At 39.7% G+C, this 17876-nt stretch overlaps 1 protein-coding gene across 4 annotated transcripts in view; it reads right to left on the minus strand.

The window, feature by feature from the left end:
* The window catches only part of Kcnt2 (potassium channel, sodium activated subfamily T, member 2), a 262318-nt gene that overhangs the window by 158196 nt on the left and 86246 nt on the right, over positions 1 to 17876 (minus strand). For all 4 annotated transcript variants that reach the window (XM_013017373.1, XM_013017372.1, XM_013017371.1 and 1 more), the window contains 4 exons: positions 16172 to 16251; positions 13769 to 13868; positions 6036 to 6084; positions 2868 to 2927 (listed from right to left, as the gene is read on the minus strand). In XM_013017373.1, coding sequence (XP_012872827.1) covers positions 2868 to 2927; positions 6036 to 6084; positions 13769 to 13868; positions 16172 to 16251 — 289 coding nt within the window. The remainder of the gene's footprint in view (positions 1 to 2867; positions 2928 to 6035; positions 6085 to 13768; positions 13869 to 16171; positions 16252 to 17876) is intronic.

A 17876-nucleotide genomic window follows, 5' to 3' on the forward strand; every position in this document is an offset into this window, starting at 1 on the left:
TGAACCACTGAAAGACTGTCCCCTAGTCTGTACAGCTTATAAAAATCTGGCTCTCTTCAGGTAATGGATGCATGCACGTGTGACAGCTCTGTCCAAGCTTTCTACTCCCTCAAGCTTTGAAATACTCCTTGATGGATCATGTGGCATGTTCTCAATTCTCAGGAAGGAAAAACAACTTCCTAAAATCTCTCAGTTCAGCTTCCTTTTCCACTGTTTTCATTAACCTTCCCTCTTCGGTCTATTTTTCTTTTTCCCATTCCTTTTGGTTCAAACATTGCAACCAATTCTCAGTGAGCTATTTCTGCTTTGTTCATTTTCTCTAGAAATCTCCTTCAGGCAGCCAAAGTTCTCCACTCAACCATTTATTTATTTATTTATTTTTAATCTCAGTGCACTCCATTGACCCTGGTCATTCGCAGGTGAATAGCAAATGCTCTACACTCATCTCTAAACTCTTTGGCCTTCCAGAAGCTTCTCATACTTGCCAATGCTCACGTGCTCTCACAAAATACTTTCCTTCCTTAGGTTTTTCTAAAACTTTATTTTTCTCATAAGTATTTAACTATCCCTTCTATATTTTGAAATCTTTGTTGTTGTTTTTCGTCTGTAAGTTCTTATTCAGTAATCTAACCTTCATAGAAATTAGTGTTCTTTTCTGTAGATGACTGTAACAGTATGTCTGAAAACTTGGCCTGGTAGCCCACCACAGCCTGCAACCCCAGTTACTTAGGAGGCAGAGATAGGAGGATCATCGTTGGAGAAAAATATGGGTACAAAGGTAGCAATGCTCTAGCTCAAAGAATATGCCAGCTTTCTCGTACACATCTGTGACCCTATCTATGTGAGAAGCAGAGGTAGGAGGAGGATGGCCCAAGCTTGGCCTCAGGAAAAAGTGTGAGAATCTTACTAAAAGAAAACTAACCAAAGCTACAAGGGCTGGAGGCATGGCTCTGATAGAAGAGCATCTGCCTAGCAATGGGGAGGCCCCATATCCAAGTCCTAATCTCAGTACTACCAAGAACAAATATAAATAAGAAATAAATAATATAAAATTATATATCTTATTTATAATTATATAGAAGTCACATATTTATGTATAATCATACATTTATAAAACTATAAAGGAGAATAAATATTCATAAATAAAGCTTTAAGAAACAGGAAAGAAATTGATAATATGAGTTTGTGAAAGAGATAAGGTTGAATATGTGTATTGGTAAAAACATATAAATTGTTAGGAAAAAACAATGGCGATTCTTAACCCCAGAGACTGTGACTCTGTCTCCTCTGCTTGCTTTGTTCTTCCAGAACAATGAACCCAAGCCTTCCGTTCTACTATGGAGATTCTGCCCTGCAAGAGACTTTTCTGTTTGGCCAGCCCTTGGGCCTGCACCCAGGGCCTAGTCTCTGTTCCTGTCACTTGAGCCACAGCGCCATTTCCAGCTTTTTGTGGGGGGAGTAGTTTATTGGAGATAAAAGTCGCACAGACTTTCCTGCATAGGCTAGTTTCAAGCAGGATCCTCAGATCTCAGCCTTCAGAGTAGCTAGGATTACAGGTGTGTGCCACAGACCCCCAGCTGCTGGAAACCTTTATGACTCTTTCCATCTCTGTGGAAAGGACTACTGAATCTCTACCTCCATGTTCCTGCTCCTCACCCTCAATTACTTATAGATGCTGCTGCCCTGGTTGGCCCCTGGCCCCCGGAATCCATCATCTCCAAGTCCGATTCCATTAAGCCCACCTATCTGCACAGCAACCTGTTGGGATTCTTTTTCTTTTGTTCTTTTTATGATTCTCTCTTAATTTGACTACCATAATAGCAGTCATCCTGACTCACATGGCTTTAAAATGGCATGTATTTCTCTCTCCGGACCCCCTAACCAATGAGCCTGTGCAATGTCCATCAACCTGGACCCTTTACTTCACTGACTAGATCCTCACCATTGGTTAACACTGTCCAGCAATGTGACCTGTCATGTCTCTTTGACCTGAACTGCACACAGGTTCTGGATTTGTATTCCGAAAGCCGAATTACCGCATTAAAACTCCCATGTTTTATAAACCGTGAGAACAAAAGAATACAGTGAAAGAATGCAAGCCAGGCAGTGCTGGCTCACACCTGGACCACTAGCTCACTACCTGGGAGGCTGAGATGTGAGAATCTCCATTTGTATACATTTATTAGCCATCCAACGCAAATGCATTTTCCACATTAACATCTTTGCCAGTTCTATCAAGCCTCCTCAGTCTTTCCCTCTTGTTTTTTGTGGAAATCGCCGATTGTAGGACTGCTGATCAGGCAAGTATTTCCTTTCCATCCAAAGTTACCACCTCTCTCATTGACCTCATGGCCTACTTTATTTACACGTCACAGGAAGCCCTCTTCCCTTCTCTGCATTGGAAACTCCTTGAGGAAAGATCACCATGCATCAAATTCCCCATCCATAAAGCACTCCAATAACAATTTGCTAGGTGGCGTTAGCCAAAACTAATAAGCCTCACCATTAATTAGCATCATTGGCAAAAATATTTCCTAACAGACATAGTTTTACTCTGTCAAAAAAAATTTATACACATTATGAGCAGAGACAAAAGGGCATAAAAATGCAGACTTTCCCTTCCATTTGCCTTAACAGCGACAAACGTGGAAGTCAATCAACCCATCCGAATTAGTGAAGGGGCTCTCAAAGCAGCCTCACTCTATTGCTATAGTGCTTAGCACCTGCTGGAGAGGCTCAACACAATTACGGAGGTTTAAGAAAAGCCTGCCCGATTCCCAAGCAGGAGTCGTAGGCAAACCAAGACTGGGGAAACATGTGGAGCCTGTAGCTGCTGCAGCACAGCCGTGCTCGGGAAAATCACTCACCTTATAACTGAGATAGCCAAGCAGGATGGTCTCAAACAGACTGATCAAGGCCACGGAGACCTAAAAATGTACATTGTAACTCAGTGAGAAAAGGCGATAGAGTTAAAATCCACAGTCAGAATCATTCTGCTAAATTTACATACATACACAGCCGCGCGTAGATACTTTGTGTATATGTGGTGTGTATGTGTGTGTTTAGGATCTTTACACCGATGACAGACCTAGCACATGGCAGATTGTACAGCCTCTGCTGTTTCCTACTGTACATCCTCTGTCTCCTCTATGCTAGTTTAGTTTTGATCAATTCTAGCATCTGTCCAGATCCTCATAATACATAAAGGACTTGTTCTTGGACTCTGCATGATGGTACATACACCTGCAATCCCAGCTACTCAAAAGTAGATATTGGGAGGATCATGGTTCAAGACCAGACCAGGCAGAAAAGATAGTGAGACCTTCAGCTCAGCAAACAAGACAGATGTGGTGGTGTGCCACTCTAATCCCAGCTACATGAGCTATATGGACTGGAGGACTGAGGGCCAAGTACAGCTCTCAGCAAAAAGACAAGCTGCTACCCAAAAAGCAGAATAAAACAAATAATGTAAAAAAGGTTAGGTGTCTGATTCAGGTGGCGGGGTACCTGCCAGCAAGCACAAGGCGGTTATTTCTCCAACCCCACTACGACCAAAACAGAAAAGGTTTTTTGTTTTTCTTTTTATGTGTGCATGTGTGTGTGTTCCTTCCTAGCGTCTACAATCACACACAATTGCACACCCAAACCAACTGCCCCTTCCCAGCAATACCACTACCAGAATCAGTATTTCCTTCATAGAAATACAAAAAATAAAAGAATATGAGCTGGGCACGGATGGCTCACACATGTAAATCTTCAGAGGCTAAGAGCTGAGGATTGCTGCTCAAAGCCAGCAGGAAAGTCCGTGAGACTCTTATCTCCGATTAACCACCAAAAAGCCAGAAGGAAAACAAATTAAATTAAATAAAAAATAAAAATAAATTAAATTTTGAAAAGCCAGAAGGAGAGCTGCGGCTCACGTGCTGGAGCACAAAGCCTTGAGCAGCAAAGCTCAGAGACAGAGCCCAGAGCCCAGACCTTGATTTCAAGCCCAGAACCATATTGAATATATTTAACTCTATCATCCACCTTACACAGAGGGAAATCTAAACATAGAACATCATCAACACTTCGAACCACTTTCAGGATTCATTTCAAAGAAATTTGTAACCAATTCTTCCTTGACAGCTGAGGAACAAAACCCTCTTAAACATACTTCTTCCTAGAATCCTTATGATAGACTCAATTTCTACCATCAACGTCAGAAAAACATCATCACAACAGAAAAAATATAGCTAGAAAAAAGAACTGCAGAAATTATTCTGGGTTAAGAGTCTCAAATAATTTAAAGGAATAAAAGAATAGATTCAAGTAATAAACACATGTGTTCGTAGGTTTTCTTTTTTGTTGTGTTTTGTTGTTGTCAGTTGTGGGGATTGAACTCAGGGCCTGGGCACTGTCCCTGAGCCTCTTAGTGCTCTACCACTTGAGCCACAGAACTACTTCTGGATTTTGAGTAGTTAATTCATCTAGGCGAATCCTCAGATGTCAGCCTCCTGAGTAGCTAGGATTACAGGCGTGAGCCACTGGTTCCTGGCTTGTTAATAGGTTTTTAAGCTCTGAATTGAAAAGACAGGTAGCTTCTAGTTTTAAGTGTTGTCTGGTACTGGAATGAAAGTTTTTAATTTATGTGAATATTGAATATGGGTATGGGGACAAAAAGAAAAAAAAACAACCAATCCTTTGAGGTTGGAAGTGTTGCTGAGTTAGAACAACAGCCAATGAGTAAAAGCATCAAGGAACAAGTTTAAGTCACCATCTTGGAATAAAAACAAAATGGGAGAAATAAAAATAGACAACTGTTTAGTGGTATAAATAAAAGAAGTCACAATCACATTCAAGAGCCGGGCATGATTACAATAAGAAAGTTTAAGCTCCTTGATTTTCTCCACAAGCTACTAAATTAAATCAGCCAGCCTGCTTCCCAGAGGTGCATATTGCTAGATGATCCTTAAGATATTTTTAGCATGTTACTTGGAATTCTTTTTAGAGAAGAATATTCTTTTTAAAACAAGACTATTAAATAAAATGAATTTGAATAGATCAAAATGTATTTGAGACAATAGATGAATATTCATAAATTACTAATTCATTTTAGTTGAAAGGGAAACAGAAATCTAGGTGTGAGAATAACTGACTATATTTTCAATGAAAACATATATATGTGGAAAGAATTGTTCATATAGGAATGTGACACCTAAACAAAAATCAATGGAAACCAACATAAAAATGAACTTCACCTTAATAAACCATGTCATGTCCATAGTAAAATTCTGATTGCATAATTATCACAACACAGATTTGATTCATTATGACAATGTGTAGACTTCCCAATCAGCACAGCATTAAAAAATAAGGCAAACCTTTGATCTGAGCGTGTTCTAAAGAAAGCTCAGAATCCGTGGATCTCGAATTCTTCCCCTTCCCCCAACTCAATTGTTTTTGAATCTCCAATTTGAAGTCTGTGACAGAATTCTGGGTAATTGCTTAAGAAGGTACTTCAGACATGCTGCTCTCTCTGTAAGAAAGAGCCCTTTCTTAAGGACTCTTCTTACAGAATAATGTTTTGTTCTCCTATTTACACAATTAGCTACTTGGGAACTTAGCTCTAACTATCAGTGTCAGGACTCATGTATTCATTCAAAAACTACCTAAGGGATTCAACCATGTGCCCAGGATGGTATAAGGTAAAAAGTAGAGATACTTGATGGACCTTGGTCTTGACTTTCAAGTAAATCCAAAACAGAAATATACAAATGAAGCAGTTTGGAAAAAAATAAAGCCTTATTATTATTTCCTCCATACTCTTATACTGTCTAGAGTCTAACCCTGATCAGAAGGAAATTCTCACAAGACAGAATGAGCCACTGAGGAAAGCAAGACAAAAGCAATAAAAAATTAGTCTAAAATATGAATAAACATTCAGAGGAAAGAAAAACTTACTTTGAATCTCAACAATTCTTCTTATGGTCATATATCTTTATGAAACATGACTCAACCCAGAAATGTAGGAATAAGAGAAAATTGAACCTAACCTGCAATCCCCATAGAGGGAGACTTCTATTCACCCAAAAGATGTGAGACCTAAGAAAAGAAAGGTATAAATGTTAGTTTAAAACAACAAATTATTTTTAAAAATCATGCTTTTAGAGACTTCAATTACTGTTTGAAGTACTAAAATAATGCTACCATTAAAGAGACAGTGAGATATGCAAATTACCTGTAGAAAAATGTCACTGATCTTTGCCTTTCTTGGTAAGAATCATCTTTATTCCAGCAAAACCCCTCCTCGTTTTTAATATTTACTTTATTACACTTAAATACTTGTCCAAAGAAGTGGCCATGTAACAAAGCTGTCCATGATGGATGTCAGCCCTTTCAGCTTTCTCTCCACCCTCCCAGCTCACGCCCTCCTTCACTCTTCTTAATTTTGTAAGACAGACCTTGAGTATTAGGACTGCCATCTCCCCACTTCCTCTCTTCATTCGTCTCCCCCCTCTCCTTGACCCCAGTCCCCTCTTTTGAGTATCCATTTCCAGGTGTTTAGTTTGTGGGGCTGTGAGAAAGCCTCTTTTCATTTCATTTTTTGGTTACTGTTAACAATGAATGAAAATAAAAACAGGTCATTACTTAAACCTGGATATAGCCTGCAAGGGGAAAGGAAAACAAACCAAACCCTTTGCCAGATACTTCTTCATTGAATACTTATATAAGGGTCTGCTAAAACTCTGTTTTATCTTTGAGGTTTTCGTTCTTGCTGCTGTGATTTTGTGTTGATACTGGGGCTTGAACTCAGGACTCGGGCGCTGTCCTTTTTTGCTTCTTCACTCAAGGTTGACTGCAATCTACCGAGTGAGCCACACCTCCTTTTCCAGGATTCTAAGTTAGTCTTCCTGGACTAATTTAGAGTCCTGATGCTCAGACCCTAGCTTCCGGCATAGCTAAGATTACAGGCATGAGCCACTGGCACCCAGTTTTAAGTGTGTTAATAGTTGTGTAATACAAAGTCAACAGTATAAACAATAAGCATAAAGTAAGTAATTGAGAATAGAGGACACATTACTATTTCAGATCTGTATTTCTTTTTTTTTTCTTTTTGTCTGTCATGGGGCCTGAACTCTGGGCCTGGGCACAGTCCCTCAGCTCTTCAGCTCAAGGCTAGTGCTCTACCACTTAAGCCACAGCACCACTTCTGGCTTTTTCTGCTTATGCGGTGCTGAGGAATCAAACCCAAGGCTTCATGCATGCAAGGTAAACATTCTACCACTGAGCCACCTTCCTAGCCCCTGTATTTCTATAAAAATAGTTAATAGATTTACAAAAAACAGTAAGTGACATTGGCACAAAACATTATATAGTAACAGACCACAAGTGTCTTCTCCAAATGTTGTCTACAAGGAGAGCTCTGTAGTTCACACCTGTAACCCTAATGACTAAAGAGGCTGAGATCTGAGGATCACGGTTCAAAGCCAGCTCAGGCAGAAAAATGCATGAGACTCATATCTCAAATTAGCCAGCCAAAACCCAGAAGTGGAGGTGTGGTTCAAACTTAAGCAATGAAGCCAAGTGAGAGCCTGAGGCCCTGAGTTCATACACCAGTGCAGACACACACACACACACACACACACACACACACACACACACACACACACACACGCACACGCAAAAACTAAAGACCAAAATCCTTGTCACAGAAATCCTAGACTTATTCAAGTGTACTCATCACCTTTCCTCTACAAGCCTTTTGAATCTTCTGTCTAGGGGTGTTGTCCAGGGCTCTTGGCTGAACCCTCTGTCCCTGTGTCACCAGAGAAAGCTCTGAGAATTCCAGTTGACAATGGCATCAACCAATGTCTTAGTGGGGTTCACTACATCTCTCCTCCACATCTCTCCATTGAAACGTGGCAAGTGTTTGAAAGCTTGTATCCTTAAGGGATGTCACCACCAGCATGCCAAGTGCTCGAACATTTACTAATACATCTATTTTACTCACAGGCACATAGTAGACTAGACATCCATTTTAATGCTGCACGACGCCAGGCAAGACACAGATAGAGATGATGAGTTCACTGTCTTCCCAACACATTTCTGTTATATTCTCAGTCACATTTGAGAAATCAGACACAAACAAGGAATGTCAGAGTGGAGGAGGACATATGCTTGGTGCTGGCAGAGAGAGAAATCATGGACTTCAACAACTTCTAAACAACCAAGAAGAGTAGTCCCTGGAAAACTATAAAATAGATAGCTAAACCTAAGTCGGTGAGCGCTTTCAGAGGGAAACTGATAAATAACATAGACTTAACTAAGATCTGGTTATTTTTAACTGAAGGTATTATCTTTCATCTAGGATATTTTCTTGTAAACAATGGAAATGCTCTAGAAATAGATAAGTTAAATAAGATTATATATAAGATATAAATATACATATATGATGGAGAAGATCAAGGTTCTAGGAATACTCTGGACAAAAAGTTACTGAGAGCTCCAACTGTGGTCACTGTTATACAAGAGCCAGAGGTCGGAGAATCTCAGTCCAAGAACTCATCTGAGAAGAAAAGATCCTATCTAAAAACAAAGCACTAAATCATAAAAGGGCAGAAAGCATAGTTCAAGGAGTAGAGTGCCTGCCTAGCAAGTGTAATTCACTGAGTTAAAATAAAAAGGACTATGTCATGTAAAAGAAATGACAACACATGAAAAATATCTACGTATCTCCGATATATATATTTCAATGAGATGAGAAATTCCAGTGAAAAGCCACCTTGTCACCAATTTCCTTACTATTAAGTTCGATTTTTCAAAAAGACAAGAAAATGTATCCATTTGGTAGAAAGCTAGTGTTCTTCAAAAAAAAATGGATTTCCCATGAAAACCTAATGTTCATGTGCAATCTGATCTACAAACTCCTATATAAGCTGCAAAACAAGGAGGAGCAAATAAAACCAAGGCCACATGGTCCTTCCAATCTCATAGATAAAAAGCACAGGAAGGAAAAAAAGCCCACACAGGCACACGGCACTGCAGGATTATTTACAGCAGGAATGTAAGTGGATCTAATAAGTGAATTAAAGTAGCATCCTCATCAACTTCTATAACAACATCGTCACTGAGAACAAAATTAACATTGCGGGTCATGTGTTGTATGCCGATGTGCACACAGAGAGACTTCATACATGACATTTTTAAATACCCCAAGGGCCTCTGGCTACATGTCGGGGTGATTTCTACTTTGTTCTCCCTGTCATATGGATTCATGTTGTCCTAAGCATGAGTCAGTCGCGAAATCATGAATTACTGAATGAAAAATCACCTTACCAAAACACAGTGGAAAAAAGAACCAACTCAAGCAAACAATGTGAACAAAATTCTTTCATTTGGCTACTTATTTTGAGACAAAGCAAGTAGAAACTTTTCAACTTTGAGTAGTAGAAAACCTCTGGGCTTGGGTGCTGTCCCTCAGCTCTTCAGCTCAAGTGGAGCACTCTGCCACTTGAGCCACAGCGCCACTTCTGGTTTTCTAGAGGTTTATTGGAGATAAGAGTCTCATGGACTTTCCTGCCCGGGCTGGCTTTGAACCGAGGTCCTCAGATCTCAGCCTCCTGAGTCGCTAGGATTACAGGCGTGAGCCACCGGCACCTGGCCTCTTTCAATAATTTTTAAAGTGGAAACACACGCAGCTCAGGTCTTGCCTTTTGATCTAACTCACACACTACATGCTGTGGTGCCTGTCCTTTGCCAACACCTTGGAATCCCAAACTGCGTTTTGTCCACACAGGCCAGCTCCTACCTGCACAGTGTCAGACCTTAACAGTAAAATGATGTTCCTATCCTTCCATTTGCCCATTGGGCCACACTTTCATAGAGGTTTTGATTCCTGAGGGAGTTTATAAATGAAACCCAGACAGCATAAAATACCTGCCAGCCTATCATGTCAGAAGCTCTAATTCAATAAATCTCCCTGCTGAATGAGTTTCATTATTCTAAAATAGACTCTGCGCCCCACCAAGGCTACTTCTGCTTTTCATTAACCAGGACTGCACTGACAATGAGATCTAAACAGAATATGGTGCTTAACCTGGAACGGCAAGTTAGCTCATGGCATGTCTTTTTTAATTACAGTAATCTGATTTGTCAAATGTATATCCTCTGTAATGACGGCTAAGTACTCCTAGCAATATCGCATGCAAGCTAATTGTAGGAAACTATGGTTTCCAAATGGTAGGACTTTACTCTGCCATCACCTGCTGGTGTCTTCCCCCAACCTTCACCCCACGTGGAAAGGCTCTTCGTGAATCATTTTGTGATTTTTGGGGGTCTCTCTTGTGTCTGTTTCATTTCTAAATCACCAAGTGTTTTTAAAAAATTCAACTGTGGCATGCTAACAGGAGCAAGCTTTTCACGTGCACCGTGCTTAATAAAACAGAGTCATCAACGGTATCACGTCCCTGGGCTGCGATCCCCAATCAGCTGCATTGTGTCAAATATCGTGACAGTTGGGCATCATTTCACTGCTTCCCTCCGATTGCCTGACTCGACAAATCTCCCGCGCAGAATGGGAGGGAAAGAGGCCGAGACGGCACGGTCCTGGTATTGGATCAGAATACAGAGAAGGTAGGAAAATGGCCGAATGAAATGCAATGCGTTCGTGGGAGAAGGTTGTCCTGGCTGTGTCCACATACCACTTGTAACCCTCACAAGGCCATGGGCCGGATGCCCGCTGAGAGCTTCAGATTAAAGTGTAGCCAAGACATTGTGATCCCAGAAATAATCCAGGCATCCCTGACACAAGTTGAACCACAGTTAGTGGTGGGGGGAGGAAGGGAGAGATGGGAAACACGTTTCTGAAAAGGAGCCATGAGATGAGGCAGAAGAAGCTGAGCCCCACACTACTAGAATAGAAGGCAGGCGGCAGGAGGAGAGAGGACAGAGGAAGTGTTTTACTCATCTACTATGACTCATGGGCCCAGGCTATGGAGATGTAGGCCAACCTCTAAGCCATCATGGAATGTCAAGTCTGACAGGGAAAACAAGCCAACCAACCAAAGCTTGATATTAAACCACACACGTTCAACATGCACATAAACACCTGCTTGTGTTGAGGAAACACACCTTGCGTGATCTGATGGCCAGAAGGGGGAAGGCCTTGACCCAGCCGTGCCCCCCCCCATGACCAGGGAGTGCAGGGGCAGAGCGTGCACAAGAATGGGTGGAGAGGAAGGAGCTCTGGGTTATTCTCGGTGCTTGGAGTTTGAGGCACAGCAGTATCAAGACCAGGCTTCTGTCTTGCAGGGGGAATGACGCTCACTGTTAAGAACGAGCCTGATGGGAGCCAAGTCCGAATGAGAAGTCCAAATCGAAGGTGGCTGGGGTCAGGGGGAGGAGCGAGGGCGGCCGCACCAGGGACGTGGCTCTCCCAAGCGGCCCAGTGCAAATCATGCCGCGTGCAGTGAGCAAATCATGCAATACGGAAGACACAGCAGAAGGTGGCTGGGCCATGAAGAGGTCTGGGATGCCCTTTAGCAGCCAAGAAGCTGAACATGCGGTTGCAGTTTGGGAGATGGAAAGGCCCGGATCCCTTGATCACTGATGTAAACCAGGCTACAAGGCTCAGGGTCCACCCCGAATGTCTTCACGCGAGAGGAGGAAGGGGAAGAATAGCTCTGATTCTTCACATTTAGTATAGGAATGATAAAATATGTATTTCAGGAAATAACATACATACAGTCACTAGTCTCTTGCCAGAAAACAGCAAGAATCTCAAGATAAACAATCTTTGCACAGGTTGAAAATGTCCTTGGAGTGCTGGGAATATTGGCAGCCCCTGTAATCTTAGCTACAGGGGAAGCAGAGATCAAGAAGACCAGGGATTAAGTCCACCACAGTGAAGACTTTATGAGATCTCATCTCACCCAAGAGTTTGGTGCTATGGCATGCACTACTCTCCCAGCCATGTGGAAATAGGAGCATTGTGGTTCAGGCCAGCTGGACATAAATGTGACACCTCATCTCATAAAGAACCAAAGCAAAAAGGGCTAGAGGTATGGCTGGAGTGATAGAGCTCCTGATCAACAGGTAAAGCCCTGAGTTCAAACCCTACCACCAATAAAACCTAATTCCTCAGTGTATGGAGTGGTCTTGTGTACCTCTATCTTGACGTGACTTCCCTGTAAGATGACAGGACATGTTAAGTACGTGATTTTTTGTCTTTGTATGTCCCGCCCCCACGGTATAAGCCCTGTTTTCACTGTATTTGATGTTGATATAATTTGGGGAATGGAAGGGAAAAAACAAATTGTTTAAATAGGGATACAGGTGGACCCATTGCAACAATGAAATGTACAAGAGGCTATGTCCAAAAATGAACTTTATAATTTAGGCAAGGTGGGGGGAACTGTAGTTGTGGAGGTGGGAGGGAAGGAATGGTAGGGGAAAAACAAAGAAGGAGGCAACAATGCTTGATAAGAAATCTATTCATTACCTTACTCATGTGATTGTAACCCCTCTGTACAGTATTCTCACAATAAAAAAAACTTATTAGAAATATCTATCACTAAATTTTATTAGGCAATTTTTATTTTATGCAGAATCATCACACAGATCACTGCCTGATAAAAATTCTTGTAGGATGATCTTTATCGTGTCTCTCTACACTTTTGAATAAATGCAAAGAAGTCTTTAGTATCTAAACATACTAAAGAATCCTCAGTTCATGAGAATGCATATTATGAGCTATTGTGGCACTTTCATATCTGGTCTTTTAATTATTTGAGGGTAAAATTTCACATTGAAAGGAAAACAGTCGTGGGAGAAGTTAGTCATCACATTTAACTCTCTGCTTAGAAAATCACTATGAACTTATTGGCCAGCCGTGTGGCATGGAGCACTTTACTAAATACCCATACAAAAGGGCGGAGCCTAACAAGAGGAAGCCCATGAATGAATAGAAGTTCAATTTAAGAGAAACAACAGGATTGTGGATGAAAAAAGTAACTGAAAGTCAATCAATCTAGTTTAATTCAATAGAAAGAACTACACAGGCCACATCTGAAACTAGAGACATTAAATGTGAAATCCCAAGCTTGCTTTTATGCTTCTATTGAAAAAATTCATACTGTAACTTCAGTATAACTGGAAATATGGAAAAATCCAGCATGATACAGATTGAACCTTCAAGCAGTAGAAAAGATCAAGAATAGAACTGCATTCGGGTCTTTAAAGACACAGAGATGACTGAATACTGGGGCTCATACCTGTAATCCTAACCTACTCTGGAGGCTGAGATCTGAGGACCACGATTCAAAGCCAGCCTCAGTCAGAAAGCCCATAATAAGACTCTTATCTCCAATTAACCACCAACAATTCAGATAGAGCAGTGGCTTTAAGTACTGGCCTTAAGCAAAAACAGATACTCGGGGCCTTAGACCTGAGTTCAAACCACTGTACTGGCACATGTTCTGTGCCAGACACATACAGACATACACACACACAGAGTGAGCCATTTTGAACATAATTATTTCCAGCATCTTGGATGGCAATACCAGTTTGATTATGCAGAATACAGTGTTATCAACTGGACAACTAGAAAAACAATACAAGACTAAAAGTTTATAAACATTAATGTATTACAGGAAACCCAAATTGGTTTGTGACAAACACCTCCCATCTTGAAAAAAAATTAATTCCACAACTTGTCCTTCAAAATGTATGTAATACAATTCAAAATAAATACAAGAATATTCTGGAAGTCCAGACAAAGGTACCTTACCATTCGTTTCCTTGTGAAGGGCTTTCTAGTAGCACTCGGATTATGTATAATAAGCAGCTTAATAATTTGAGAGAAAAATTGAACAGACGTATTCTTAGACCTTTGAACAAACAACAAAAGTTTGATTTTCATTTGAACTTAGTTCATGAAAGATCACAAAGGATTGTTATATACACTGACTTTCAGTAAAACACTCACTTAGGTTTTGTTTAGAAACTACAATGCTGTAATAGTCTAAACTCACTGCAGTTCACGGTAGATGCATTTTAGTTACATGTGCTACAAATGGTAGCCAACTATGTTTCCTGAGAGGAAGTGTGGGTTCTAAACACTAGAAGGGGCTAGGAATGGGGCTTAGTGGCAGAGTGCTTGCCTAGCATGAATGAAGGCCCGGGGTCGATTCCTCAGTACTACATACCCAGAAAAAGCCAGAAGTAGTACTGCGGCTCAAGTGGTAGAGTGCTAATCTTGAGCAAAAGAAGCTCAGGGACAGTGCTCAGGCCGAGTTCAAGCCCCAGGACTTGCAAAAAAAAATTAATAAATTTTTATTAATGAAACAACTAGAAGACACAACAGCCAAGTCCCATCAAGGCTAGTTTGAGTGGGTTTATAACTTTCAGCATTTTCTATATCCATGAACTGGGGGATAAAGCTGAGCAAGTTATAAAATCTAGCTTCCTGTATGTATGTAGAATAAATAATAAATCTTGGAGCTCCAGGGCACCTTGTAGATTGATAACAGGGAAATGATACTTACATTTATGTAATTATATGTGATATTTTAAATTATATGTTTGCAGAATGGTATATACCAATTTATATAATTACAAGTTGCATATTAATTGTATAATTACAGAGAGATAAAGCATAATAGTATGCTAAGAAACACAATTCTTTCTTCTCTCCATCTCCTGCTTCTCTCTTCCCCTGAGCCAATTGAACCGTGTCTCTCAATTAGGTTAAATGTCAGTGAAATGTGGTGAGAATGTAGACTACCACACACATATATCTTTTCAACTATTAGGTCACAATTGTACAGCCCGTAAGACTTAATGGTGATGAAGAAAAGTAATTAAGGTTAAGCAAAACACGCTTATGGTCTGATTAATAGGAGCATTATCTTGCCAGCAATTAGACAGTGGTATTTGATTTACACATTTTGAATAAAATTTAGAGAAAGTGCATCCTATAATTATTTCCTAATAAATCTAGAAGTAAAATGTCACTTTATTTTTTTACAACACTGTCTGTGAGTGTACTTTGTAACATTTCTGTAGAAAGGTTAATGCCTAATTATATCATTTTTTCTAGGTTTTCCTATTAAAATAGTGAGTATATTTGATGAGTTAGCTTCCATATGGAAGTCTTTTAAATTATTCATGGATTTGCGTTTGTTTCATGTGAATGGCTTTCCGTGGTAGTCAGAGGAGGATTCAAACAATGCAATTCACCTTTTCTGTCCTGGAAAGACAGGACAGCCCCTATTAAAATTGGAGACACCTTCATTCAAACAGCATGGCCCCTTCACATATTATTTACCCATGAGGCTTTCTTGGGGAAGTTGTAAATAACCAGGCCAGGAGAGCTGTAGTTATTATCAGCTTTAACTTAGAGGCTAGTCTACCATTAAGAACATCTAATGGGTGGACCTTGAATATTGAAATATGACCAGCAGCCAGTCTTTGGATAAATTCTTACAAATCAGGTGGTCCCTACCTACTGAAGGACAAATTAATTTTAAATACTCTAAGAGGGCTCCATTGTCAAAATTCAGGTAGACAAACATCTACATAAACCATGGCTCATGGTTATGGAAATTGTAAGCAGTGAACATAGTAATAGGATCCATGGTCTCAAAATTATTCATTCTTAAGGCAAGTCAGTAAGTTATCACTGACACAGTGACCTTGAAAGGGCAGAGATTATGACTATATCACATCCCTCTGAATTTCCAGTGTTCCTCGTTTATTCCATGATAAGTGTCATTGGAATGCTAAGTTCTAAGACTCACCCTATGCTTGTACTGTAGCCAGTCAAACCACAGAGCCTTGTCAAAGTACAGTCTTCCACACTGCCCCTCACACTTATGAGTGTGATTCCTCTCATTTAAGTTAGCTTCCTCAATGTTTGTGCAAATTCAAGTAGCCCACACAGAGGCCTCCACATTCGTGTGGGATTTGGAAAATTGAAAGTATGGAAGAGATATTCACTCTACTACATTTAACATTTATAGTTCCTAAAACATTCACGGTACTAGATTTCACACCTATCGTTCCTATGATTTTATTGTCTGTCAAGCAACCTCACCACATTTTTTTGCTATGTGAAAAACATTTCGCACAGCTGGAATTTTGAGGGAGAAATATTTACAAACACATAAGACAGGAATGAAAAAAAACTTACTTGATCTCTGGTTTTTAATGAAAAATAGCTTTAATCTCTCTTTAAATGTGTTTTCATTCATGTAGAATTCAACTTGTACCCTGCAAATGGAAAAAAAATTAAATGCATAAATTTAGATAAATTCAACTGCATTTTAACTTGATAAAGACAAATATAGACCAACTTTGCAATTCTCTACTTAATATATAATAAAATTCTTTAATAAACCTAACTCTTGAACATTTATATAGCACAGAAAATAAGAATAGAATGCAATACACTGCTATTATTTTAGAAAGAAGCACTTACCTTCTAAATTTAAAGATTTTAGTAGTTCAAATGCAGTAATTTTAATCACCTGTACTAATGAATGTCATGATTGAGGGAGGTCATTCAAAACTAAAATTAAACACAGTTGACTCTTTGGGGATAACCAAAAGAGTTAATATCTTCTCAGTTTTTCCACTGTAAGAATCACTTGAGTGCTTAAAAACGTCATGCTGGACACCCCAGATTCATGTGAAAATCAAGGACCACAGATTTATTTCTAGCAAGTTCTTTACTTCAACTAAATCCTAGCAAGACACACTATTTACCATGATTTTTTTCTTGTTTATTAATTTGGCATCATATGCACACATCCGCAAAGGAATGTTAACAGAAAGTAGAATATTAAAGCTACCAGAGATTATGAGGTAGATGGTTAATATACCGAATATTACATATTTAGATCACTATGGAATAAAATCAACAGTCTAAAACTTACTACTCTAACACATGTATTAACTTTCTCTCTAAAGTCTTTGAAAACTCTCCTTTGCATTATAGGGATATAATCAATGTGTTTGATACACAGAAAAAGGAAAACTACCATTCGGTGTGCAATAACATGCTAGCAATTATCAACCATCTCGATTAGCCTCAAGTATATTTATTATAGTTCAGGTGTCCAAAGACAGCTAAGGAAGTATTTTAATGTCGGTGTAAACAAAAAATTACTTTCATTGTTCTAAATATCACAACATTTTGAGTATGTAATCTACATAGGGTTGGGAGTTTGTGGCTGGGTTGGATTTGTTGTTTGGTTTGGTTTTGTTCTTTGTCAGAGAAGCTGAAAGAACAAAATAAGTGATACATCATGCGCTCTCTCTCTCATACTATGAGGATTTTTCAGTCCTGTTTTCTCCTCTACTGTCCTGTGCACTCAAGAGAACTTAGGAAGAACCAAAACTTAGCCTCTCTGTGCCACAAAAGCAATCCAGTGTTTACATCAATAGCTACCCATGCTCTGCTTATTATATCTTCTAAAAACTTGAGCGCCCTCTTTTTTCCTCTTCCCCCTAAAAAATTCTCTACTTCCATTTTTGCCATTTTGCACATCCTCTTTTTCCTCACTTCATATTTATATGGGGAGACAAAAGGGGAGAAAAAAACACGGGAAAATAACTCAGCTTTACAAAAAAGGCCACAAGCACATGTTCAGACCCAAGCTCCATTAACATCTTAGAAATCCCCTCCCCACTGTCCAATTGGTCTGTTTTACTTGTATCACTGGATAAAATATTAGTTCATTTAAAATTAACCATCATACAAACATCAAGCTAAACTGGTTAAAATTTATTATGGATACAAAGCAAATTTGAGAGAGGACATGTGGCCATTACACCAGTCATTTAGCAAAGGCCATGCACATTTGCTTCCTTGAATTATCAAATTTGTAAGGCCG

Source organism: Dipodomys ordii, unplaced genomic scaffold (assembly GCF_000151885.1).
Source record: "Dipodomys ordii isolate 6190 unplaced genomic scaffold, Dord_2.0 Scaffold35, whole genome shotgun sequence".
NCBI classification, from domain to species: Eukaryota; Metazoa; Chordata; class Mammalia; order Rodentia; family Heteromyidae; genus Dipodomys; species Dipodomys ordii.